The following is a 26689-nucleotide window of genomic DNA, read 5'->3' as shown; positions in this document are numbered from 1 at the left end:
TATCTGAGCAGAGAGCCTTCTTATTTCTTGTCTACCTTAGCTGCTTCCTTGCCTTTCCCTGTCAATCTTGTTTGGAGCTGAGAACCATCCGCGCTTATAACACAAGATGAATCCCATATCGTGCCCTGTCTTTTCTCGGGTCTTCCTTGGATTCCAAGCTTCTTCCGCTTGTTGTCACTGCTGCTTAAAATTGGCATTTGTGGTGGCATCCAGAGGTCCTGGCTGCAGCATTGTTCCCCCTGCTATTCACAGCACAGAGTCATAACAAGAGACAGTCCCTGCCCCAAATATATTAAGTGGGATCTTTGAGAGAGGAAATGGCAGCACAGAAAAAGGATGTGAATTGTCCCACTTTACGCAATATTTCTGGGATAAAACCCAGCACTATTAATAGCTTTTTGCTCAACAGCCATCTTTTGTTCTGAACTCTGATTTTCACCTTAAGTTGTGTGTTGTGCAGGATCTGTTGGCCACTTTGCGATCCACAGGTCCAACATCTGAAGTCTTTCTGCTTGGTCTGGTCTTCACCCACATTTTGCTGCTGCAGCATTGGTTTGAAGCTGAAAGGCAGGAGACTGAGTTGAGATCTTAGGAAGAAATGTTTTGCCGTGAGGGTGGGGAGGCCCTGGCCCACGTCGTCCAGGGAAGCTGTGGCTGCCCCATCCCTGAAGGGGTTCAAGGCCAGGTTGGATGGGGCTCGGAGCCCCTGATCCAGTGGGAGGTGTCTCTGCCCATGGCACGGGGTGGAACTAGATGGGCTTTAAGGTGCCTTCCAACCCAAACCATTCTGTGATTCTTTCATCAATGGGCTTTGGGTTTGGTTGCTTGCGCTCTGCAATATCTCCTAGAGAATGACTCATGTCGCACCTTCCTTTGCTGCTCTTCCCTAAATCCTTCAATGGAGTAGCTGCCAAACATCAAGGCTTTGCTCACATCAAAACTCAGATTTGCTTTATCTTCGCTCTCACTTGCCTGGGAATATTCTATAAAGTGAACTTTCTGCTGGTAATGTTTGTGGAAGCAGAAACTGTTGAGTACATTTTGACAAAGAGTTACAGGAAGCAAATTTTAAAATTGTGGCTATATGTTTGTGATAATCAGAGCTCTGTCACTGCTGTCAGGGGCTAGAATTGATGGAGGCCACAGCAGCTCTTTATTCAACCAAAATGAGCCAGAGCTGCTTGATATTCTTTTTTTTTTTTTTTTGAAACGCAAGCCACAAACGGCTCATGAACAATTTACAAGCCAAAAATTAGCCAGCATGGCTTTCCAGAGAATAGTTCTGAAGAATATTGCAATAAGCAAGATTCAAATATAAAACAAGGGAAAATAAGGATAAAAAAATTAATCAGGAAGAGCTGACATCCTTGAGACTCCTGGCAGCTGTAAATCAGCCGGAATGGGGGACATTTCAGTGTGAGCCACCCATCGCTGCACTCCAGTGGGGGTCCGGAGCTACTCAGAACAATGCTGGGAAGCCGCACTCTGGACAAGGCAGGAGACACGCTGTGTTAGTGTCTCCACTGGGCAGTGCCCAGAGTCCCAAATGGAATTTACAGCTCGCTGCTTCCCTGCAGCCCATGGAGGAGGGTGGCCCCTTCTCGGTGGGGCTCAGGCGCTCCCTCGGCTCGGGCAACAAGCGGGTGCTGCCGGCACAGAGCGCACCCGGCCCTTCTCTGCGGATCGTGTTCTCTTGTGCAAAGGGTCCTGCTGGGTTCACTGGAGGGGTCAATGCGTGAAAAGAGAGCAGAGCTCAGCCCGATGCAGTCTGGCGCTCCGGTAGTGGCAGGGACCCAGGACTCTGGGAGAATGAGTATAGGGTGGTAATTCCATCCTCACTCGGAGGGGTTCAGGCATGGATGTGTCTGACTGCCCTGGAAAAGCAGTCTCAAGGATGGTCTTTATTTTCTTTCCTTTTCCTGTGTCTGGATGAAAACCAGACCTGCGGTCATTGTCTGAGGTTCTTTTGGTACCAGGGCTTTAAAGTATTTCTTGAACTAACAGAAAAACTTGTAATCTTTCTAATATAACATTACAGAGAACAAACAAGGCTTTAATGCAAGCCCCAGGGTCTCTTGTGGGGAGATCCTGATAAAAACACGGCTTTCTGTTTTGGAAATACCCTCTGGTGGATTTGTCAGAACCCTACCAGAGACAATGGTGAACTTTCAAAGTAAGCAGAGACATGGGAAAAAAAAATGTAATTAAGTCTACAAGTGGTTGGCTTTTGTCACGGAATGCTAGGAAATATGATTTTATAGGTTAGAAGTTAAAAATTCCCTGCCTCAGTGTTGACGACTGCTGATCGGTGTAGTGTGTCCAGACATCAAAGCGCTTTGTTCTTCGAATGCCTGCTTTGTGCAGGGTTTCCACCTGGTCCTGTAGAAAGCACCAGCACATCCTCTGGTCCAGGACTTCCCAGCAGGTTGAAATATCCAAAGATCTTGGATATTTGCAAGCTGGGCTGCTGCATCTGCCCTTCCCTTGACCTCTGTCTGACCTGAATTAACATCTCCATCTCTGATCCCAAGTTTTGCTTTTTTCCCCTGCTGGCTGGTATTAAGCATGTTTAAAAGGGCTGCTTACAGCTGCCTCTTACCTGTAAGTCAACCCAATCTGGTTAAAGATGTCCCTGCTGCTGCTGGGGGGTTGGGCCAGATGATCCATAAAGGTCTCTTCCAATCCAAAGCATTCTATGGTTCTAAGTGGGCTGGGGCAGGGAAGGAGGCAGATTTTTCCACTGGGATTTTGCCACTGTGGGCTGTGTTTGAGCAGTCTCAGCTGGGTTTGAGCAGTTTGAACAGTGAGGTGCTGTGGATGGTACTGTGTGTTTATGGTCCTCCTGCCCTCAGATCTCACATCTCAGCAATTTAACACCTCTGGGTTCCTCATTCTATTTAAATACACACTGAGAGACATCCAGAATTGTTGAGCTGAGAGTGTATCCCTCATCCTTCACTTTTATGTATAACTTTGATGGGCATGAGGTGGACTGGGCAGAGAGAGGAAGTAGCACCCGGGAAACCTTGTGACTCACACATGGGCTCAGTCACACTTATCAGTTTGTAGTGGCTGATTTGTCTACAAGACTTGGTGCCTGATGTCGAAGGGGTGGTTCTCTACCCATAGCCTTGCGGCAACTCTTGTTTTTGTGAGTTTACCTGCCATGCTCCTAACAGTCCGGGATAGTGTTTCTTCTGTTCCATCTCTGTTAAAATAATTGCAGTGCCCCTTTAACTGAGCTTTTCTCCCCCGATATTTTAAATAAATGCTCCTGTGACTGATTGAGCTGTAAAACAACAAATATGAATTTTTTTTCCCCTATGAAGGTGGGGAGGCCCTGGCCCAGGTTGCTCAGAACAGTGGTGGCTGCCCCATCCCTGGAGGTGTTCAAGGCCAGGTTGGATGGGGGCTTTGAGCCCTCTGATCCAGTGGAAGTTGTCTTTGTCCATGGCAGGGGGTGGAATATATGGGCTTTAAGGACACTTCCAGCCCAAACCATTCTATGATTCTGTGATTTTCATCCTTTCTAGAACTCTTGATATTTCATTAATGGCTGTTTTACATCAGCAAACCTTTCACTGTAACCTGAAACACGGTCTTGAGCTTTGCTATGACCTAAGGGATCTATATATGCTTTAATGTGCAGATTTCATAGTAAACATTTAATGAAACAATTATTTTTGCTAGCTTAAGTTGTTTTGTTTCCTGGGGTGAGAGTTACACTTTTGTTTGGCGACTGAAGGATGATGGATGCCACCCAGGTCTTTACCAGGGTACAAGAGTGAGTAATTTGCGCTTAGTGTGCAGTGGCTGAAACAAAGAATTAATGTATTTTAAAGTTTTGGATGCTTTAGATATTTTATTGGCTGGGTCTTGACTGGCAATCCACAGAGTATGGGTGGGTGACTTTTCTGGCTGATTGTGGAGATAGAGATAAAGCTATATTTTATGAATTGCTGTTTCCAAGGTCATGTGGAAATGGAGCAGTTTCTAAAATATATCTTTGTTCAAGATATATTTGATTATATAAAATATGACCCCAGAATCAATTGGGTACAAGCAAGATGTTGCCTTTAGGGTTGAAAACACATTGTTAGAGGCATGAAGAGCAGAAATTGTCGCTGCTGTCTTTGTGGGGCTATTGTTTTTGGTTTTAATAGGAACAGAATGAATGATGTTTTTCCACCAGACCACTTATGTTCAACTATACCTCCAGGACAACTTCCTGGCCAAAAATATTCAAAACAAACAAACACAATAGCAATTCTACTCCAATTACATTGTTTGCAAACCCACTAGTGTTCATAGAGTACTAGGTTTGGCAAATTCAGGCACTTCAGTCGTGTATTTTAATACTGGATATTTGCATGTGAATTATGTATAGATGCTGTGCTATTCAGGTAAGCATGGGAGTGGCCATGTGCGTGGGCACTGCCAGCATTTCTGCCCAATCTGTGACGAAAATGTCCTCTAACTCTGAACAATTTGGATGAAAAGCCTGGGTGTTGGGAAGACAACCTTGCCCAGTGGCCAGATGCTCACTGATTTCAATGGAGCTGAGATTTCAGCCTAGGGCTCTGGACCAAATAATACACTAATTTCCATACTTTCACTTGAAAGAAGAATAACGGAATATTAAGTGTGGGAGAGACAAAGACAGAGGACGAGGAATTTATCTGTTTTTGTGGAGCCAGTATTTGTAAGAGGCAAATTAAGTTGCTGGCTTTGTGGTACCTTTTCCTGTGGTTTGGGCTGCCAGAGGGATCCTATGGAGCAAACCTGGACTGGCATTGTAGTTAAGGGAAACCTAGTTAAGGGAAAAGAACTTGTATGGTAGGGATGCTATGAGACATAGTGTAGATAGGGAGGAATAATGCTGTCGTTCTGGCTCCAGCAAGGCTTCCAAGCTTCTTTCTGACCTCAGGTCTGCTGAACTCAGTCTCTTCAGCATCTTCACACTTCCAGTCATCTGTATCCTCTCCACATCATGGTCTGTGAGTCAGCTGGGTGGATGTCCTCAGCAGGCCTCTAGGACCTGGAGGAATGGTTCCTGCGTTGTCATACCAAGTGTCTCCAGCTGTCAAAGTGGGACTCTTCCTAGGAACATAAAATACGCCTCTGCCTCCTGCTGCCATACCTCTGTAGGAAGGGCGCGGCAGCATGGTGCATCCTAGGCACAGAGCACCTCTTCCATGGACGATGTCGTTGGTGAGCTTTGTATTATTAACCCCTGCTGAAGCCTATGACTTTGCAGTTACTGCACAGGTAGACCCATGGACAGTGGAGGTGAGATATGAACCTACCATCATAGATCTAGTAAGAGAAATATGGCTATGTGCTAATTAATAGTGACCATGACAGAATGCTGCCCCTTGGAAATTTCAGTTTGACCTTGTGGTTTACCTGCCGTGTAGCCCTGCCCAGAATGCAGAGATCATGGTGAGCTGCTGCAGTGTGCACAAACAGTCACATTAACAGCTGTGAGAATATCTGATCATCCTTTCTTGCATAAACTGGAAATGTAAGTCGGCTGAAGCATAAAGCATGTTACAGATACTCTGTCGTATTTTATATTCGTAGAATCACAGCATCATGGAATGGTTTGGGTTGGACAGGACTTCAAAGCCCACCCAGTTTCAACCCCCTGCTATGGGCAGGGACACCTCCCACTGGATCAGGTTGCTCCAAGCAACATCCAACCTGACCTTGAACACCTCCAGGGATGGGGCAGACACCACTGCTTCTGGACAACCTGGGCCAGGGCCTCTCCATCCACACAGGATATATTCTCAATTTGGAGCCTGTAGTTATGCACTGGTGGTTTGCAGCAGAGGCTGGTGTTGGGCTATATGTCAGTTTGACATCAAGGTTCTTTCCTGCAGGCTCTGGACTGTGTGGTTTGTGGTGATCATGAGTGTCCATTGAATTAAAGCTGTATCTTTCTCTTAATCCCATGTTTCAGATACGATTTTACTTAAGTACAGCCATTACCTTTGGTGGCATTGGATCGTCAAAGGCTCAGAGGAGTTCTTGTGAGCCAAAGAGCCAGGTTCTGCAGATGCCACAGCCTGCCCAGGTGCACGGCAGTGACTGCGTTTTCACACTCTCTGTGAAAACCCAGAAAAGAGGCAGGCAAACACCTAGAACATGCAGGCTTTCTTTCAAGTGGACTCCAGGCTTCCATTCCTCCTGGCTAGAGGGAGCTTCCTTTCTTTGACACGTTGGCATTTGCAGCCAGTATCAGAGCAGTCAAAGAGTCAAGGTGGACAGGGTCTGCTGCTGAGATCAGGTTTTGTCTTCTTGTCAAATAAAGGCCAAAGCAGCCACAGGCCAAAGGAGAAGTGCTTCTGATAAAGACAGTAGAGGCAGCAGACATATGCACTGGGGCTACGTGAGCCAAGAAAGATGTATTAGCCCAGAACAAAGCATGCTGACCCACCAAAGACCCATGTGGTCTTCAGGCCTGCGTGGTGGTACCTTGTGCCAGGGACGTGTCCTCCCCTTGTAGAAGAGATGACAGAAATGGGAAAATTTTTGTTTGGGAAGGAGTTACCATCTTTGCAAAAGTTTGTGTTTGAATTTGGAGCAAATTGAGGCTGCAAAACATTACCCACGGAAAGATGAATTCTAGAATGTTGTGTCTTGGAGAACATTGAAACTCTCACATCTGAGGTGCCCTAGGTAAGACCGAAGGTTTATGTTTCTGCTGGTGAGACTGAACAACAAAGTGGTGGGATCTCTCCAGAAGGACCTTAGGGAATAGCAACATTTAAGACATGGCTTGGTGGGTTTCATGACTCTGTATCTTGTACTTCAATGGCAAGGAGCCTGGCAGCCTGACTGTGCCTGTAGCATCCTTTCAGTGGTTGCGTTCCCTGGTTGAGAATTGTGAGTGCAGACTCTTGGAAACAATGCTGGACCTGCAGCTTCTCCACCCCAGTGCAGCAGCCCAGAGGCTGGAAGCCCTGGCACTTGTGTGGAAGGGCTGTCCTGGGACCAATGGCTTGAGCAGTCTGAGAAACATGGCCCATTTCCAAGAGATCACCTGGGCAGCTTCCCTGCCCTTCTGGCAGAGGAGGGCTCTCCTGACCTGAGGATGACAGTCAGGCAGGGGGAGTGTGCTAAAAGCCATTGCTCTGATGCAGGCATGTCAAGGCATCACCTGTGAGTTTGTAGATCCTAACTCTCCTCATATCTCCTGATTCCTGTGAGGAAGCACTTTTCAGCCTCCCTTTTCCATGTCCATGGGAATTCAAGCTAAGTTACCTCCTTCCTCAGCTGCTCAGAGAGACACAGAAGCATCCTGTTCTCCCAGTTCTTCAGATTCACCTACCTAAACGTTTTGCCACCCTTCCCATGTGCCAGGAAGTGTGGGAAAGCTTCCAGTGGTTGGCACTGCATCCTCTGGAGGAGGCCAGGAAGATGTCACCTCTACTCACAATGTCTGCTGCCCGGAGGTCCCAGATGTGTCTGTAGAATGTCTGTTGTGGAGGATCTTCCACAGCGAGCAAGACACAGCTCTTGAGGCAGTGGTTGTGATGAGTGTTGCTGGCTGTTCCCTGAGCACCTTTCCTGGGATGATTGGCTTCTGCTTTATGCTGCCGAGGGGTTGTTTATGTATGATGCTTTGTGGGTGGGATGTGGTTTCGTTACTGCTCCATTGTTGGACTCTGTTTCGGCACTCTGCCCATTTATGATTAATGATGTTTTGAGTTGAGGCTCTAAGGTGCTTTCTAGCATACTTCAGGTTCCAGGAGCAAAAGAGGTGTTGTTATCATCAAAGTACTTCAATATAATATCAAGTGTAATCAGAAATTAATTAATTGAAGCAGTGTGTACATATAAATCCTTTTATGGTGGATGTTCAAGCAACTCATGGTGTAATTTAGAGCCCCATTTTTTAAACTTTTGTAACTCTCTCCTCTCTGTGAGAAGATTGGGAGCAGACGGGCTGTTAGAGGGCAAACCTCTCCTGCAAAGATATGGCTCTTGAAACAGGTTAGGGAATTGTGTACATTTATTGATCCCAGCCCTGGCTCCTTCTAGGGTTAATTTTTCTGGCCTACACAGTCAGTTTTAGGTGGGGATCTAATGGTTGCTTTGGTTTCATCTGACTTCGGAATGAGAAAAAAACAGTGGAAAATCTGTATTTATGGTTGGTCTCAGCTCTACCAGGATTAAATCTTCCTCTCTGCAGCACCCCATACCCTTGATGTGGTTGCCTGGAATACAGCTGCCTCTTCTGCCAAAACCTTGGGCTTTTTGAGGCTGGTGCGTCTTCACCCCTACAGAAAGGAGACTCGGATTCAGAGAGGAGGAGTTGATGAGATTGCAAAGTGACCAGAGATATGGATCCTAAATGATGGCCTGAAGCTACTTGTAGCCTCAGCCTGAGAAGCACAGCCAAAACTTGACTTGAGCTGGCAATGCACACTCACAGCCGAGAAGGGTGACAGTATCCTGGGCTGCATCAAAAGAATTGTGGCCAGCATGCTGAGGGAGTCGATTCTGCACCTCTGTTCTGCTCTTGTGAGACCCTATCTGGAGTCCTGTGTCCAGTTCTGGAATCCCCAATGTAAGGAGGACATGGATCTGTTGAAGTGGGTCCAACAGGCCATGGAGATGATCAGTGGGATGGAGCACCTGTGCTATGAGGACAGGCTGAGAGAGCTGGGATTGTTCAGCCTGGAGAAGAGAAGGCTGCAGGGAGACCTTAGAGTGGCCTTCCAGTACCTGAAGGGGCTACAGAAAAGCTGGAGAGGGGCTTTTTTCAGGGGCCTGGAGTGACAGGATGAGGGGGAATGGCTATAAATTGGAGAATCGAAGATTTAGACTAAAGATTAGGAAGAAATTCTTCACAATGAGGGTGGGGAGGCTCCGGCCCAGGTTGTCCAGGGAAGCTGTGCCTGCCCCATTCCTGGAGGTGCTCAAGGCCAGGATGAATGGGGATTTGAGCAACCTGACCCAGTAGGAGGTGTCCCTGCCCATGGCAGAGGGTTGGAACTAGGTGATATTTAAGGTCCCTTCCAACCCAAACCATTCTATCATTCTGTGAAAACCCTCCTCCCAGTTTTTTGTGAACCCATCAGCAGTGGTGTCTGAGCCCTGTGAGGAGACCAGGAGCTCGCAGAGCAAAGACCTGAGATCCAGATAATGAGGATCTGAAGTGACAGCTTCAGCTCAGCCTACGCTAGGCAGATGGAGTGGTTTGGGTGGCCTGGTAGGGCGTTTTTACTAAAGCTGTCCTGGCCACATCTAAGCATCAGTAACCTATGCAGAGGAGGCTTGGAAGCTTGGAGCTGGTGGAAATGTGAGGAATTTGGACGTGGATCCTGCCTGGTGTACCTCTGTTTCCCAGGGCTACTCTGTTGTCTTGATATCTCTGAAGTGAGTGACTTGGTTTTCCCAATGTATTTGAAAAGTTTCAAACAGGAAGGAGATCAAAATGACGCCAAATATTCAGAGCACTAAAGAAAGGAGGCACTTTTAAAATCCTCGTGTCACTTTGAACCTAGCTCATGACTTTCTGAGCTGCAACTCTGTGATTTGGACGGAGTGGAGGTAGGAAATGGGTAGATGTTAAAGCTGAAAATGGACTAAAGTGTAAAACTCTGTCTTTGACACACTCCAGTGTTAGCACTCTGTGCTTCTTTGGTCTTTCGAGCTACTTTAGTTTACTGCTGGAGGAGGCTGAAAGGTGATTCATTCATAGTTTACAAGTACCTAAAAAGGGAAGACGTTTCTGGTTGCTAGATGGGATTCAAATTTACCAGAGAAAGGCAGAGAGATCTGTTGGCTGGAAGCCAAAGTTAGAGAAATTCAGGCGAGGAATAAAGTGCAGTTTAAACAATGTGAATAAAAAACAATGGAAGGTCTCTGGCTGGCATGAAGCAGCCTCAGCAGCAGCTAATGGCTGTGAATGAGGATTGCTGTGTTTTTCTAAAAGATGCAGGAATTATCATAGGGACTTTCCAGCCCAGAACAGCCCTTCCAGGAGGCCAAGGCTGGCCTTCCCACTTGACCAGAGCAACCTGTGCCTGGCTCTGGATGCTGCGTCCCCAGCTCTGGTCTCTGCCTGCTCTTTCCATGCTGCTGTTGAAGCACAAATCACACTTGCAGTGTGGCATGGATGGGCTGGGTGTCGGAGAGCACAGCTCGGTGTCTTCGTGCATGGCACTTCTCCCAGATACAGACCAAAATATTTCTGCATTGGATTCCCCTTTCACTGGCCTGACTGATTCAACACGGAATTACAGTGCATCAATCATAGAATTATGGAATGGTTTGGATTTAAAGGACATTAAAGCCCTTCCAGTCTCACTCCCCTGCCATGGGCAGGGTCACCTCCCACTGGATCCAGTTGCTGAAAGCCCCATCCAACCTGGCCTTGAACACCTCCAGGGATGGGGCAGCCACCACTGCTCTCGGCAACCTGGGCCAGGGCCTCACTACCCTCACAGCAAAGCATTTCTCCCTAAGATTTCATCTCAGTCTCCCCTTTTTCAGCTGAAAACTGTCCCTCCTCATCCTGCCCCTGCGCTCCCTGATTGAACCCCCCTCTCCTTTCCCCCCCTCCCAGCTTCCTCGGAGCCCCTTTCAGTACTGGAAGCTGCTCTAAAGTCTCCTCGGAGTCTTTTCTTCTCCGTGGTGGTGATGAACAACACCAACTCTCTCAGCCTACAAACACGGGAGGTGCTCCAGCCCTCGGATCACCTCCGTGGCCTCCTCTGGACTCACTCCAACAGCTCCATGTCCTTCCTGTGCTGAGGGCTCCAGAACTGGACGCAGGGCTCCAGGTGGGGTCTCCCCAGAGCAGAGCAGAGGGGCAGAATCTCCTCCCTCCCTGCTGGTCCCACTGCTGTGGATGCAGCCCAGGATATGATTGGCTTTCAGGGCTGCGAGCATCCATTGTCAGCTCACGTTGAGCTTCTCATCCTTCAGCATCCAAACTTGTGAGCTGAATGCACACTCCCTTTCCCTGCTGCAGTAAGACAGCTGAAGACATTCAATGTGGGCAGGAAACAAGTTCTCCTCCCTTTTTGTCCGGGCAGGACTCTGCTGGAGGGGTGTGACGCAGACAGAGCCCCTGCCTTGTGTGAGTGTTGGCTCCATCTCTGCTGTGCTTGCTATACATCTCTTTGGACCTGCCTATTTAGGATTGTTGTGTAATTTATCACTGATGGCCAAGAGCACAAAGTGCAAGAGGTGCATGGGCTTCGGTGAGATGTGATTGACATTGGTGGGGAGGAACTGAGTAATAGAGATCTTGGAAGGATTCTTTCTTGTTCTTGGCTTTCTCATTCAACAAACTCCAAGCTTCTGGGCTTTGCTCTGTTCCTGCCAGCATTTCCTGGGGAGAGGGGCATGGCTGACACATCTTTCTCCCAGGCCCTGCTGCCCAATTCATAATTCTGCAGACAGCAAGCCTGGACATAATATGAAGCAGATGCACCAATGCCAAGGTCAGGACCTTCCTAGTATTTAAGGCGTATGTATGCTGTTGGCATGGGACAGGGTGATCTCAATGTATGATAGGAGCCAACCAACACACACGTTCAGACAGAAAAATATTTGAGAGTCTATTTCTCTATTCGCCCCAAATGACCCCTATAAAAGCAAGGTCCTGTTTACCTTCCTGGCACTCCATGTAGTGTTCTGAGAAGAGTCAAGCTCTCTTCTCCATTCATTGCCTTCCTGCTCTTCTGGGTGACCCAGTTCCAGGCAAGGATCAGGGATATTGGCTTCACAAACCCCAGATGCCTTGGATTTTAACAGAACTCTCTCTGTGCTGAAGCACAGTGACTTGGGAAGCAGTGCAAGACATCAGTGTGCAGCCCGAAGCAGTTGCCTGCAGCTGTCCAAGCTGAGTTTGGTGCTGCCCCATGAGCACATGTGCAGCCCTCCTTCCCTTCCTCCTTTCAGGATTGAAGGAACCTCAAAGCCCATGGAATTCCAACCCCTCCCTGCCATAGGCAGGAACATCTCCCACTGGATTAGGTTTCTCAAATCACCATCCAACCTGGCCTTGAACACCTCCAGGGACCGGGTAGCCACAACTGCTCTGGGCAAGGGTTTCTAGGGAGCCTGCAGCAGGCTTGGGTGCACAGAAATAACAGTCAATAAGAACATTCAGTGGGGTTTATTGCTTCTCCTTTGATGTGCGAAATATGCTTCCTTTGCACTCCTGGATTGTCAGGTTGCGTCTGTGCCTTGGCACCAGGGTAGTCAAGTGGAAGGTCTGGGACCAGCCCTGCTGCCTTACCCACCTGTGTGCTGCCAGGCATCGCTCCTCTCAGGGTCACAGATGTCTCTGGCTTTGCCTTTCAGGCACTGTGAGCTTTGCCCAGCCAGTTTGTGTTTCCCTGAATTGTTGCATTTTTGACCATTTTTGTATCTTTTTGATTAAGGACAGTGTAGCTTCTGATGCCCTTGCACACAAAACAAAGGAATATGAGAGTCCTAAGAGCTTCCACCATGGAAGCCTGCCTGATGATTGCTGTGCTTTTTATTTTGTATAAGATCTCTGTTAGTGGAAACAGTCTTTAAATAAAACCAATCTACAATAACTTACCAAGGTCTATAAAATAGTGATTCCTCTAATGAAACTCATCCAGTTCCTTTGATTGCTTTTCCATATCGCAAGATCAGAATGCAGTAGGTAATTAAAAGAATTATTAGACAGAGGAAATACTTTATCTGTAACACATCTTGGACGAGTGGAAACCATTGTTACCAATATTGTTAAGACAAAGGCAGCAGCATGTTTTCTTTTTTAAGGTAAACACTGAGAATGAAAAAGGAAGCTGTAAGAGTGCAGAGCTGTCAGTTGAAAGAAAAAATGGCAAGCCTGCTAATCCTTTCTTGTCAGGTGTAATGTAAAGCCTGGCAGAGATTGATAAGAAGCATATCTCTGTCTGTGCCTGATGTTCCAGGTGCATGGTAAAATCACCTCTGAAACAGCCAGGAATGCTCCCATGCAGAGCCAGGCTTCAGACTGAGAAAGCTCTGGCCAGCCTGACATTGCAGGTCCTAAAACCATTTCAAATAGCTTTATTCTTTCACTTTTCTAACTGCAGCCTGGGGAGTGGCTGTACCTCCTCTTCTCGTGCTTTATACTTGCAGGTTTTCATTGCAGCCCCTCTCAGTGCCTGTTGCTCTGCTGCTGAAGCTGTCGTGCCGAATAACCGTTGTAGCAGCGGGCATGGAGCATCTGTGGCACACACTGCCAGGGAAGGGGGACTGCTCTCTGTGACCTGCCTCTGCTCCTTCTGCAGTGAAATGCTCCAGTGATGCTTGGTGGGGCTGTGGGATCAGCAGCACAGCTGTCAGCAGTGGCAGGGATTGGGAAGGTGTTGGTCAGCAGCAGCAGCAGTGGCAGGTTGCAGGGAAAAATAGTCTCTAAAGAGCTTGAGCTCCTGCATCCCTGGCTCTAGCCTGGTGGGAGAGCCTGCGGATCAGAGAAACGCCACACTAGGAAACACACAGGTCCTACCTGCATGAATACGGGCAGCCACGGCCACATGGAGCAGAGCTCCCTCTGTTCCCCACGTTGGACGTTGCTGACTCCATGCTCCTTTCCTACCTGTGTGCAGGGAAAGCCTGGGGAGCCGAGCTGGCCTGCAGCCCCTCTCCAGGTATCACAATGCCCCAGGGACAGAAAGTGCTTTTTCCAGGGGTAGGGGGCTTGGCAGGCTCATGTCACTGGTTCTCAGCCACTGGAAGAGGCAGGTTTCACATTGTCTGATTTCTCCTCTTTTTTTCAGCTGTCCCTCCCAAACTGAAGAAACTGAAAAGCCCAAACGTTCATGTGGGTGAAAAGATTTCCCTGAAATGTGAAGCGACTGCTGGTAACCCTCAGCCCTCCTACAAGTGGTTTAAAGATGGCAAAGAGCTGAAGAAGAGCAAAGATATCCGGATCAAGTATGGGAATGGGAAGTAAGTATGCTGTGGGGCTGCTCTGCCTCACTTACTAACGCTGAGTGTCTTAGGTCCAGGGGACCGTCTGGCTAGAAGTGGTACTGTGCTCTCCAAAACCCTGCTGAGCCATGCTGAGATGTTTCTTCAGAGTCACAGGAACGTGTGCAGCCCACTTACCATGCTGGGGAGAGTGCGGGAGATTCCCAGTTTCCTTCAGAGTAGCAGAGAGAGAGGAGCAAGGGTTTGATAAATGCTGGGTTTGCGGGCGGGGCTCCCCTTGGATGACTGTGCCATTGGATATCCGAGATGGGTGTCCAGGATCTGCAGAGAGAACTTGTTCCCTGCTAGCTCTAGACGGGCTGTAGGCGGCTCCAGCTACTTGAGGTGAATTCTGCTTTGTGATTAGGGGTTGGAGTGCAGAAGCCACACAAACTCAGCGTTGATCCCACCAGCCACCAGCCAGCCTTCATAAAGCTGGAAGGAATCACTCTCTTCTCTCCTGAATTTGGATGGACTGAAAAGCTTCTAAGGCAGCTGCAAGGATGCAAGAGTACACCACGATCCTGTCAGGTTAGGGCCTGTAGTGATCTACTGAGACGTTGTCTCACACAGGACCTTGTGTTGCTGCACACAGAGCTGGCTCTGTCGTGGCTCCCCCGACCTCCCCACACAGCAAAGCTCTTGGGCAGCTGCTCTCAGTGAGCGTCATCCTGGGACCCCTCGTTCAGGCAGTACAAAACCACCGCGAGAAATAGGGCTGAGAAAGAGAACTAAGGGACGCTCACTGGAAATTTATTTACATGGATCCTCGTTGATATTTTTCAAGGCCAAATATTTACGTGTGACATATCCTAAAATTCATATCCTAATATCCATGACTGTACTTATGCTCGTATATCCTGACCAGCAGCAACGCACTCAGCTCAGAACTGCCTGATCCCTTGGAAAATGTGAAACTATTTTTTGCTAACATGTGTTACGTCCAAGTGTGAGAAAAATAGCTCATTATAGTCTTGATAAAGTATTATATTTTTAAATCAGAGGCCACTAAGAAATCAGTTGGAAAAATCAGTTGGTGCTAGAATGCTTTATTGTTAATTGCACTTAATTGAATTTCAGTCCTGTTGGTTTGGATTGCAAAGTCACACCCAAGATGGTTGGCGTCCTTTGTAAGAACTGTGGGGTTCGTGGCTGTTTTGGGATGAGGCAGAGAGGTGATCAGGGGAAGGCTTGGGATGGAAACACCCGTGGATCCAGGATAACTAGCTCATATCTAGTGGATATGGACTGCTCAGGCAGGGCTCCCCGGGCTTGCAGGGCAGAACTGTGCCTGCCTCCTTGCTCTGTTGCCCTTAGTGTTTCTGTGGCCTGTGTCAGCCTCCTGGCCTCAGTTGTTTATGATGGTACTGGAGCTGGGGTGCCCTGGAGGAAGGTCTGCACCACCAACTGCAGCCAAGCGCGGGGAGCCAGCCAGTCCACCCCATGTGGACACTGCACCCTGCGGGCAGGCAGCTGGCGGGACCCTGAGCTCACTGGCGCAGGGATCTCACAAGGATGCTGGGGAGCTGTTTCCATCAGAGCTAGACAGCAATCAGCCCCAGACCAAACACCCAGCACAACTCTCGAGGGAAGCATCCTGGTGATGGCGAGAAGTGCCTCTTGCAGCATTTCCCTGCTGGACTGCCAGAGATCGTAGTCCTTCCCTGCCTCCTGGCACCCTGTGTCCAGCACGAAGCTGTGATGGGATGTCATCCCACCCACAGCGGTGCAGTGAGGGCACGCACTCCCTGGGTCAGGGCTGTAAACATATGGAAGAAGGTTGATCCTCTTTCCTCAGGACACTGCTGTCAAGTCATAATTTTGCACTTACCAGTTTCCATGGCAGCATGTTGGCTCACAGCCTGCCAGTGACAGCCCAAAGATGTGTGCGTGCTAGAAACGCTTCCTGCTGGCAAAGTAAGCCCAAGGATAAACATTTTATGGAAAGCTGAGCACCTGCCTCCTTCAGTGTCTGAGGTTCCCTCAGCAGTGAAGGTGTGAGCCCAAAGTATTCCCTGCTGATCTGCCCCCGGAGTGGCTTCCCATCCCTGGTTTATCTCCCTGCTGCCATTAAAACATGCCATTGAGTGGCAAGGTTGTCTGGCTGGAGCTGGGGCTTGGTTACAGAGACTGCACTGAAGCTGCTGAGCTGGGACAGCTCTGAGAAGATAACCCCTTGTAGACCATTTGCCCCTTACGGACTAGTCAGCAGTGCAGGAACACTGTCCAAGCAGGTCCGGATGGGTCTGTGCACACCCGATCTGGCATCCTCAGCTTTCTGACTCTGCTTTTCACTGGCTTCAGTAGGTTTCAGTGCTTGGAAACCCCTCAAGGGCAGAGTGCTCACTGGCATTGGAACTGCCTCCTTCTGGTCTTAGCTTCATGTCGTGAACACAAAAAATTGTTCTGTGCATAGAATGATAGAATCATGCAATGGTTTGGGTTGGAAGTGACCTTAAAGCCCATCTAGTTCTAACCCCCTGCCATGGGCAGGGACACCTCCCACTGGATCAGGGGCTCAAAGCCCCATCCAACCTGACCTAGAACACCTCCAGGGATGGGGCAGCCACTGCTTCTTTGGGCAACCTGGGCCAGGGCCTCCCCACCTTCACAGGAAAACGTTTCTCTCTAAGATCTCATCTCAATCTCTCCTCTTTCAGCTGAAAACTGTTCCCCCTCATCTTATGCCAGCACTCACTGATCAAGAGCCCCTCCCAGCTTCCCTGGAACCCCTTAAACTACTGGAAGCTGCTCTAAGGTCTCCCCAAAGCCTTCTCTTCTCCAGACCGGACAAGCCCTACTCTCTCAGCCTGTCCTCGTACGAGAGGTGCTCGAGCTCTCAGATCATCTCCACTGCCTTCTCTTGGACCTGCTCCAACAAATCTGTGTCCTTCCTGTGCTGAGGACTTCAGAACTGGATGCAGGGCTCCAGGTGGGGTCTCACCAGAGCGGAGCAGAGGGGCAGAATCCCCTCCCTCCCTGCTGGTGCCACTGCTTTGGATGCAGCCCAGGCTGATGATCGAGGGAATCCTCATAACTTTGTGCATCTCCTTTGAGTAGCTAGTGGGACTGAGTTTAGTAGAGGGACCCAAAACTGGACATGGGATATGGGTTTACATCATTACTTCCAGTATATTAGGAAGCAAATCCAGGGAAGGATAAGCATCCTATCCTCAACTGTAAAGCTGAGAAAGGAAATCTTATTGTAGGATGATTAATTCAAGAATAACAGGGTTTATACAACCTGCTCCACTTGGAGGTAACACTGATCTCTAGACAATCTTCTGCTCTTTCTTTCAGTTCAGAGTAGAGTGGGGTTTCCAGAGGGTTACAAATTGAGCACTGGGGAGGGACTTTCACAGAGAAAATACACAAGGCAAAAAGCTTCACAGACCACACAGCTCCCGGCCAAGGGCACAGGGTCATTTCTTTAAAAGTTTGATGCAAACCCCCAATAGAATTGCCTGCTGGAGCCAGGCTAAATGAACCCTGCCAGGATGTGGAGTGGTTGTCCATAGTGTTTCCCTTTGCTCTGTCGGTCCTGAGCACAGCTCTGCATCAGCCTCTTGGTCTACAACTATGTAGTCCTTAGACAACACACAGAGGATTGGGTTAGGAGACAACAGGAATACGGTTGCCCTCTGTAACTAATTCCTCAACCACTCTCCACCTGCATTTCTTCCCTGTGTGTTCAAAGCCTTGAGAAATCTAGTTAGAAAGTATGACCAAAGCCCTTTCTTTGTGACCAAGGTTTTATCTGATCCCCTTGCCCTTCCTAGAGCTGGAGAACTCTAGGAAAGAAAAAAAGGGAAGTGTCTGTTGGAAGGAGGAGAGGAGCAGTTAACTGCATGTCAACTCTTCAGCTTTTCCATCTATCACCTTCCCTCTTGCTTTTTGAACTTATTGGCAAACCTTCTGGTGCCAATAGGCAAAGGAGTTTTTTCAATGGGTATTTGCTGGAGGGAGGAGAACAACTCTGATTCCTCCTTTCTGAACTGCATGTTCCATCTGTAATTAGCAACAGGCTGGGGCAAGCCTGGCTTGTGCAAAGAGGAAACTTCTCTTTAAGGTGGAAGAAATTGTTGGCCAGAATTTTGTCTCCAGCTTGATTGAAAGAAAACACAGTTGATAGGGAACCTAGAGAAATTACCCAGGAAGAATTGCATGCAGTACTCCAGCATGGAACTCCAGCATAGTGAGTGGCTGTCCCTCTGAGAGCCAAAGCAAGACCCTTTGCTGCTGAGTGCATCTGAGATCTGGTTGAGGTCGCTGGCTTCTGAGAAGTTGAGGTTGAATTTTGACCTTCTGAGTTTCTTGGCAAGTGGTCAAATGCCAATTGTGGAGAAAGCCAGGAGAATTTGTTTGCGGAGGTGTAGAGAACCTACCCCACTTCGGGTTGTGCGCAGGGCTCAACCTTGAGACATTGAGATCTTCAGCTGGAGTCAGAGCAGACCCTGGAGCCCGGTAATCTCCTAGCTGTGGCTGTCCTTACAGCTTCCTCTCTTTGTGTGCTCTTTTACCAAGCGAGATTTCTGAGGTGATGAATTAGGCTTATCGTTAGATTGGAGAGGGTTGGCAGTTCAGTTTGGGACAGGCTGACCAGATGACATCCCTTGGGAGTAGTGCCCTACTTTCAGTATCACCAGGAATCCCTATTGTTAGCCTGTAAGTGGAGCCAAGGGATACCCTCCTCTCCTGTTTCTGTACAGTGGGCCCTCAGGCGATGCTAGTTGGGGCTCATTCATTGCTGGGGTCTTCCTTGCAGAGCTCCCTGCTGTAGATTATTCCCCACCCACAATGAATGGGGCTGTGGTCTTCCCTGTACAGCTCAGTGCTCTGGAATGAAGGCAAAAAAAATCATAATGCCAAAGCAGCAGGAGAAAGAGAGTGCCAATAAAGATAAATGATTTCCTAATTAAGCCTGGAGACAAGGAGGGGCAAAGAGAACTGTTAAAGCCTTGTGGGAGCCAGAGTGAACCCAAGCAGGCTATACCACCACTCTGGCAGGGGTCTTTAGGCTGACATTTTTAAACAAAGGAAAAAGCTCATTTGACAATGGATCTTGCAAGAGCAATTCCAGATGCCTTGAAGCTAAGACTCTTCTCAAGCACCGGTGTTGTTATAATCACCAGGGGAGCTTCTGCCTTGCTAACTCTCACGATGTCATTATAAGTCTCCGATATCTGGGGTTTGGTTTTAGCTGCTGAAGGCACTTTATTGGAGGGGGGTGTGAAGGAGAGCATCTCATTTGTTTGTCTGTTTGTTGTTTTAAAGGAGATGATGGACATCATCTTGGCCAATGCACCTGGGACTGAACCAGGGAATTTGAGAACTGAAAGGAGAAGCAGTTGGGTCTTGAGCTAGAACAATCCACAAGCTTTACAAGTTGGGGGTCCTAAGAGATTCAGGGAATGGGCATTTAATCAAACTTGACTGAGTTATAGTGGCTAACAAGTTGTGGCCAGACACTGGGCTGCTTCAACTGGCAGCGTGTGCAACCTTAGAGGTGGAAGGCTTTTTGTGCCTGAAATTTTGTGTGTTTTTTTTTCCAGTGATGTTGGCTGCTTAAAAAAAAAAAAAAAGAAAAAAAAGAAAATCTCTCCCTACAGACCTTTGCCCACTGCAGTTCCAAAACAGTCACCGATTAGGTCGAAGCACTCATTGAGACATGAGCTGAAATTCCATTCATGCAGTTGAAGTGAAAATGCTTTGCCTTGGGAGAGGCTGCAGGCAGAGACTGAGAGCTGTTCACCTGGGACAGCACCAAATACGCCTACAGGCACGAACTTGCCAGGTCCCTGTACTTCCTAGGCACTGGTGAGGCCCTGTAATGCACACCAGTTGCAGAAAACTGACTTAGGAAGAGCAGAATTCCATGCATCCCAAAGGCTCCAGATTCAGAAAGGAGCCTCAAAACTCAATGAATCTCTTGCACCACCATGGTCATACGTTCGCAGAGGATTTGGAGGAGTAGTTCTCTGTCTGAAAGTGCCATCCCTTTCCCATGACCTCTGTTCTCACAAATGCTTTTTCCTGGTCTGAGTATCTGCAGCCTGGCTCTGCTCGTCTCCATTCCAGCTCTGCACAGGTCTCCCCTCCTACCAGCAGCTTTTATTATGGTACCTCCCTCCCCTCCTCTCCTGATTTTTTATAACTAATTTTCTTTGCTTTAAGGGCTTTCTCAGGCCTTTTCCCACCACTTCTAGCAATCTCTGAATCTTTAGTTCTGCCCAGTATATCGGCCTCCATCTAATGTGTGACACACTTCTAGCCTAGGACCTCTGTGCCTCCTCCTCCTCAGCAGCGCTGACCCTCTCTTCCCCTCCCTGTTACAGAACAAGCTTGTGGTTGGGTTGCTGGGATGGTGAGACGTCTGCACACTGTCCTGGCTGTGCACCTACCGAGGGTCTCACCCCTTTATTGGGGTCATACTCTCTTTGGGACACTTCCACATTTGGTGCTGGGAGGTCTGTGGCTCTTTGGAGGCTGATAGCGTTCTCCTGTGAGATATCATGGTAAGCAGGGAAAGAACCTGCTTTGTGCTGGCCTCAGCATACTGCTCAGAGTCTACATTTTCTCAAAGAGAATCAAATCTCAGCATTGGGATTGGAGGAAACATTGGAGGGGTGGATCAACTGCCTTTAATTTCAGGACAAGTAATACATTGCACTGACACTGACTTTGTGCACCAGCCTTAACCCGAATCCTAGCTTTTACGTATGCATGGATTTCACATGCTGGCAGCTGCCAGACTTGCCTGGCACAAAGAGCACAGGGGTTTGCCTCACAACAGAGCGGCCACAGGGACTGGTGTGTGGTTGCATTACACCACCTCTGCTGCTCTACACCTCTTCCCATTGCGGGAACATCCACGGCTGCTCATCAATGTTGCCCCAGGCTGAGTTTGAGGATGGACTTGCACAAGTGACCCTGTTCTTTGGAGCGTACCTATTGATCTTTTCCCTTTTTGTTGACACTGTGTGACCCAGAAGGGGCTCTGTCTCTCACTTGGATACCAGTGGCTGTGTCAGCTCTGCAGAGTGAGAGAACTGGTCGAGTCTTCCTTTTACAATCAGCCTGTCCCAAGCCTGGGCACAGAGAGACAACAGCACTACTGAGCAGAGAAGGGGCAAATCTGCTTTTCAGGTTAGAACAGCATTTTACTGTCGGGGGACACGGGTAGGAAAGAGCAGGCAGAGGGGTTCAAGGGATGGTTGGTCCTGTCCTGGGCATCTGCAAGGACATTAGCTGTCTCCCACACCTGCTGCTCCCGCAGTCTCAGCAGGTCAAACACTGACTGGGGTGGATGATGGTGTGAGAGGAGGAGGAAGGAGGACTTCACCTACTGCAGAAGGGATGATAGCTGAGCTGAGAATTCCAAACCTTCCTATCCTTACCTGTCTTATTTGATTGCTTTGTCTGAGGGCAATTTTTTTCCTCCCTTTCCCATTTGCCATTTCTGTAGCTAATCTAACCAGCACAGGACCACTTGTTTGTCTCAAGCGCTGCAAGGCACAGCTGGCTTGCTCAGCTCCGTTGTGCTGCTCTGTAAATCAAGGACAGGGAAAAGGCTGGGGTGGTTTCCATCTGGCTGTCCAGGGGAAAGGATGTTCCTAGCTGCCACCTCTGCACTGCCAGACAGAGGTGCTTTGCCATGGCCATCCTCACTCTGCTTTGCATTGGAGTGAGCTCTTCTGCCTGGTTTTATCTACTGTGTGGAAGATGAATGTGTTCTCTGAGGCCAGGGCGCTGAGAGCCCCTACTCCTGATGCCTAGTGGTTTCTGGCCAGTGCTTCTTGACTGCAAGCTGAAGAATTGGATATTCCACATCTTCTTGCCAATCATTAACCTGCTCTCTCAGGGCAAATGCAGCACCGTGCAGAGTGCCAGGACAGCATATGGGTACCAATTAAATCTTTGGCAGGAGTGTAAGCAGTACACATTAGAGCAACTGCTGGCCTTTCTGCTCTCTGCAATGTTGGTTTGCTTCCTCCACCAGCCCTGTGGAAACAGAGAGGGACAGAGTTAATAGGTAACCTCAGCAGTGTATTCAGTGTGTCCTTTGCAAGGGTCATGTTTGGGAATTTCCTTTTCCTAGGATCTCGAGTGTGTTTACTATGTGCAATGTTCTTCATTGACAATTTAGGGGCCACATATGGTGCAGTCTTCAATTTCTCTTCATCAGCTAATTCCTTGACTTCTTTATTACTTACGCATTAGCTAACCTATTTTTAGAAACCTAATAAAACACTACAACAGTAGTAATCCTAGAGCTATTTTTGTCCTGAACGATGCGGAAGTGACTGAACTCACATAGGGAATGCTGAGTCCTCGGTGAAATGTAGGTGTCCCAGGGGTAGCTGCTCTGCTGCTCACACCCTCTGAGAGGAATGGCTTTGTGAGGAGGTGACCTGGGAAGACAGTCCCATTTCCACTTGACAGCAGGGAAGACAAGAAAGATGATTCAAACTTGACTGAAATGCTGATGGGAACATGACTCCTGTCATGAAAGTTCATCCTTGGCTGCAATGAAGTGCCTGTTTCTTTTCCTCTGACTGGAGGCCTCAGGGCCCAGGCTCAAATTTCGGTGCCTAACTCTGAGATGTCTAAATTACAGCCGATGAGGCCACCCTTCCCAGCCAGAACTTGCCAGCATCTTTGTGTAGGTCCCAGCTAAGGGTTCATCTCCCCATTTCCCATTGTAGTCTGGAGATTGGCACCACAGAGGGTGATGTACTCATCGCTGCAAAATGCCCTCTGGGATACTCTTTTCTTTTGGCCAGAAAGGTATTTTCAGGCATCTTATTCTGGCCAGGCTGAAGGTCCCCTTGTGAGTCCTATCCCCCAGAGCCTGCAGCCAACATATTCCCCATGGCTTATTCCTCCACTGGCACTACAGGAGATAATTAGTACGTGGCTAAGTCATATGTGCTGAGGGTCAGGAAAGACAATGAGGCAGATTTTCCCCTGGAGTAAAGAAATGTCAACAGAGTTGCACTGCATGAAATTATGGGCTCTGTCAATGACCCTGGCCCTTTCACTGAACAAACAGCCCAGAGCAGTGCCTTCCTCCAGAAGAATGGCATCGTCTGGCAGCCAGGCACCCTTGTGAATGCACACAGTAGGGCTTTCCCAGGGGCTGGTGTCCCCAGAAGGGCAGCAGGAGGCCTGATACAAAACTCCTGTTCACAACAGGATTCCTCATATGCTGCTACTTGGTATTTGTCTACAAACAGTCCTCAGCCCTCCAGGGAGCAAGGCACCTGCCATCGGGGGCTGCAGGAGAGAGAACGCAAACTTGAAAAAACAATTTTCTAGGCAGTTTTGAGATACTTCTGTAGCACTGGAAAACAGTAAAATAGAACAGAGACAGACTGGTCATCTTTGTCTGTGCTGCACACAGATCCAATAAGGTCTTTTTTCCATCCTTCAGTTCAGTTCTAGTGCACAGGCATTACTCGTGAATTAAAAGGCTCACGACTAACGCTGTGAAGCAAGGTATCTCTGTGTCTGTTTCAGTGCTTCCTGGAATAAGAAAATTCTCTTTACTGTGGCTATGCTCCACATTAAAACTGATCCTCATGTGTACTTTTCATCCCCTGTCCTGTTATACAGCACAGCGTGGAGACCAAGAGTCGCTGCACCTTTGGGCTGGGGTATGGGAAGCCAGAAAAAGCTGTTGATTTTTCAAGGAGATCTTACAATCCAGGTGAATTTCAATGAACCGTGATGGAAAATAGCAATAAGCTCATTTGACAGTACACCAGTCTTGTGCATTAAAACAAGATAGTCCTCTTTGGTTTCACCTTGATGCTGATATGCTATAAATGGCAGCACTGCTTTTCATTCTGCTCATGTCCCTCTCCAGTTCCAGGTGAAAGACCAAACGTCTCTCATCCTGTTCTTGGAAATGAATCTGTCAAGTGTGCCCTCTTTCATTAGCCCTTTGTGTCAGTAATAGCTTACTAATATGTATCTTTGGGACTTAAAAACCTTTATCTGTAAAAGATCACGTACACAGGTGATATTCTAGTGCTGTAGTGTATTTTTCCAGTTACGACACACCATGAAATGTGCTGTGCATGTAAGATTGCAATGCAGCCAATTATCATTAGAATATCTGTCCTCCGGCAGCTGAAGGCAGCATGTTCGTTAATGCTTTTGGCTCGGCTCTGGCAGATAGCCTCAGCCTCAGTGTGCTGGTGTGCGAGGGTGGTGTTTTCTACAAGACTTTGAGTTAGAGCCTCGCTCTTCCAAGCTGCTTTCAACACATGCTGCCTTCCTTTTTGCTCTGCAGCCATAGCTACAAGCCTGTCATAGGGCTGGTTTATTAATCAAGTGGTGTATTCTGTCAACAAGAGTTGAGACAGCTGAGGGAAAGTAATGGCTGGGCTGGAGACAGTCTTGTTGGAGTTGCATGTAGCACCAAGAGCCCACATCGCCCCTTTCCCAAGTGTTTCCTCTGTGGAGACAGTGGGGAACGTGGTCCCAGACTGGGCACTACCACCCAACGGAGCCAACTCCCTTCATCGAGCACCTGCTGAACCTCCCCAGCGAGATGTAGAAGTCAACTGCCACCAGAGGCCCTTAAATGCTTTGCTGCTTCTTGGTTGCTCTTTGACTCCTAAGGCATCACTGCAGCCAGGACCATGATGCCTGGGACTGTCATAGATTGCTAAGAGGCTTGAGGAAATTCAGAGCACTGTACAGCTCTGGGAAGGAAGGCAGCTTTGTGCCACTCTGAATCAGCCTGCTTGTTTAGATACACATGTTGGAGCATGTGGGCCCAAATAGCTGTCCACTGATTTAGGGGAGACCCAGGATTAAAGGGATTCAAGAAATCCTTGCATACTGTCAACGTTCATTTAGAAATTGCTCCACATGGGGTGTAAACTCATGCAATTCAACACTTGACCGCATCCTGTAAAACTAGGCAGCGCCTGTATCCCGGGAGCCATACCAAGTTGTCTCCAAGTGCTTTTAATTTACTAATATAACTAGTGAGATGTTCACGCTGTGTCCCTGCACTGTGGCTCCCAGGAAAACAGCATGTCAGGGTGTTAAAAAGATGCCAGTGTGCTTCTGTGAAGGACTTCCTATGGATGATGATTTGCACAGCCCGAAGAAAAGTCCTTCTCAGATGACACGTGTAACACAGCAAATATGCCCAAAGGTAATGATTATTTTGCACTTAAAGGGGATTTTATGTGGGACCACTGGGACCTCTTTCTAAAGCTGTCAGTGTTTTCAAGTGTCTAAATAAAGCAACTGTATGACAAAGACCTGAGGTAAAAGCTTGGAGAGAGATGTTCTCACAAGAAGAGTACACAGGATGTTTTTTGATGAGATGGGTAGAGTGGAAGAAAAACTAGTAAAATAGAGTGCTTGATGTGTGAGTCCCTCTGTGCTCTCCCAAGTGATAGTCAGTAGGTGTTGAACACCCCTATAGATCTTGGTTAAACTGGGCAACAAACGGTTTAGCTTGTTAGTCAGAGACACATCCCAGCAAACAAGACATCAGTCATAGGCAATGGGAACAGCATTGCTTGTCTTTCCCATCATGCCGCAGAGCTCTGCCGCAGGGCTGCTCCCTCTCCCATGGAGCACGCAGCTCAGGTTGGTGACACGGGCAAGCACCAGCACTTCTGCTCTTCCTAGGTGTGTGACAATTGGGTGCAGTTCAGCCACACATGCTGGTACTACATTGGAGCACATGTATTTGGGGGAGACAAAATACTTGGCATGTTTTTTTTTTTGGCCTGAGTAAAGTTACAAGCCAGCTGTGTAGGTCAAACCACAAGGTTTTGATTTGCAGACTGGCAAGGGGTGTGTCCCTGACCCTGTGGTTGTTTGCATTTGAGTATGTGGCTTTGCTGAACACAGCCAGGGATGCACCAAGCTACTCCTTGCTGACGAAGGTGCAGAACGTGCGGCTCATGTCTTTGAAGGACATGGAACTGTTGGAGTGAGTCCAGGAGAAGGCCACAAAGGTGATCCGATGGCTGGAGCAGCTCCCGTGCAAGGACAGGCTGAGAGGGTTGAGGTTGTTCAGCAGAAGAAGAGAAGGCTCCAGGGAGACCTTAGAGCAGCTTCCACTACTTAAAGGGGCTCCAGGAAAGCTGGGGAGGGGCTCTGGATCAGGGAAGGCAGGGACAGGACAAGGGGGAACGTTTTTCAGCTGAAGGAGTGGAGGTTGAGATAAGATCTTAGGGAGAAATATTTTGCCGTGAGGGTGGGGAGGCCCTGGCCCAGGTTGCCCAGAGCAGTGGTGGCTGCCCCATCCCTGGAGGTGTTCAAGGCCAGGTTCGATGGGGCTATGAGAAACCTGATCCAGTGGGAGGTGTCCCTGCCCATGATAGGACAGATGATCTTTAAGGTCCTTTCCAACTAAAACCATTTTATGAGTGTATGATCTCCACATCTGCTCACAAGCAGACCCCTGTATCCATCAGTAAAGTGGCTTTTCTCCAGTGCAGAATGGCTGTGCACTGGGTTACTGGGACTCTTGTGTTCAACCCCTTGGAAGACTGTGTGAATGAGATCGGTGTCAGAGCAAACCATGACAACATGCTGAGTGCAATGGGTTCAGAGGGAGATGTTCATTTAGGAAATTATGATGGTGTGATTCCTGGGAATGGTCTTGTCCAAACTGAGGTTTGAATCACCTGTTCAGTTGTGAAGCCAGGGAGCCCATCCTCTCAAGAAGGGGTTGTGTAATGGGCAGTGTCCC

The 26689-nt window shown here is 48.4% G+C and overlaps 1 protein-coding gene across 3 annotated transcripts in view; it reads left to right on the top strand.

Annotated features, from left to right (window-relative positions):
• The window catches only part of NRG2 (neuregulin 2), a 182371-nt gene that overhangs the window by 99120 nt on the left and 56562 nt on the right, over positions 1–26689 (top strand). For all 3 annotated transcript variants that reach the window (XM_054079472.1, XM_009555906.2, XM_054079471.1), the window contains exon 2: positions 13767–13938. In XM_054079472.1, coding sequence (XP_053935447.1) covers positions 13767–13938 — 172 coding nt within the window. The remainder of the gene's footprint in view (positions 1–13766; positions 13939–26689) is intronic.

Source organism: Cuculus canorus, chromosome 14 (genome assembly GCF_017976375.1).
Source record: "Cuculus canorus isolate bCucCan1 chromosome 14, bCucCan1.pri, whole genome shotgun sequence".
In the NCBI taxonomy this organism is placed as follows: domain Eukaryota; kingdom Metazoa; phylum Chordata; class Aves; order Cuculiformes; family Cuculidae; genus Cuculus; species Cuculus canorus.
Note: the sequence above shows the minus strand (reverse complement) of the source record. Positions and strands in the feature narration are given on the sequence as shown.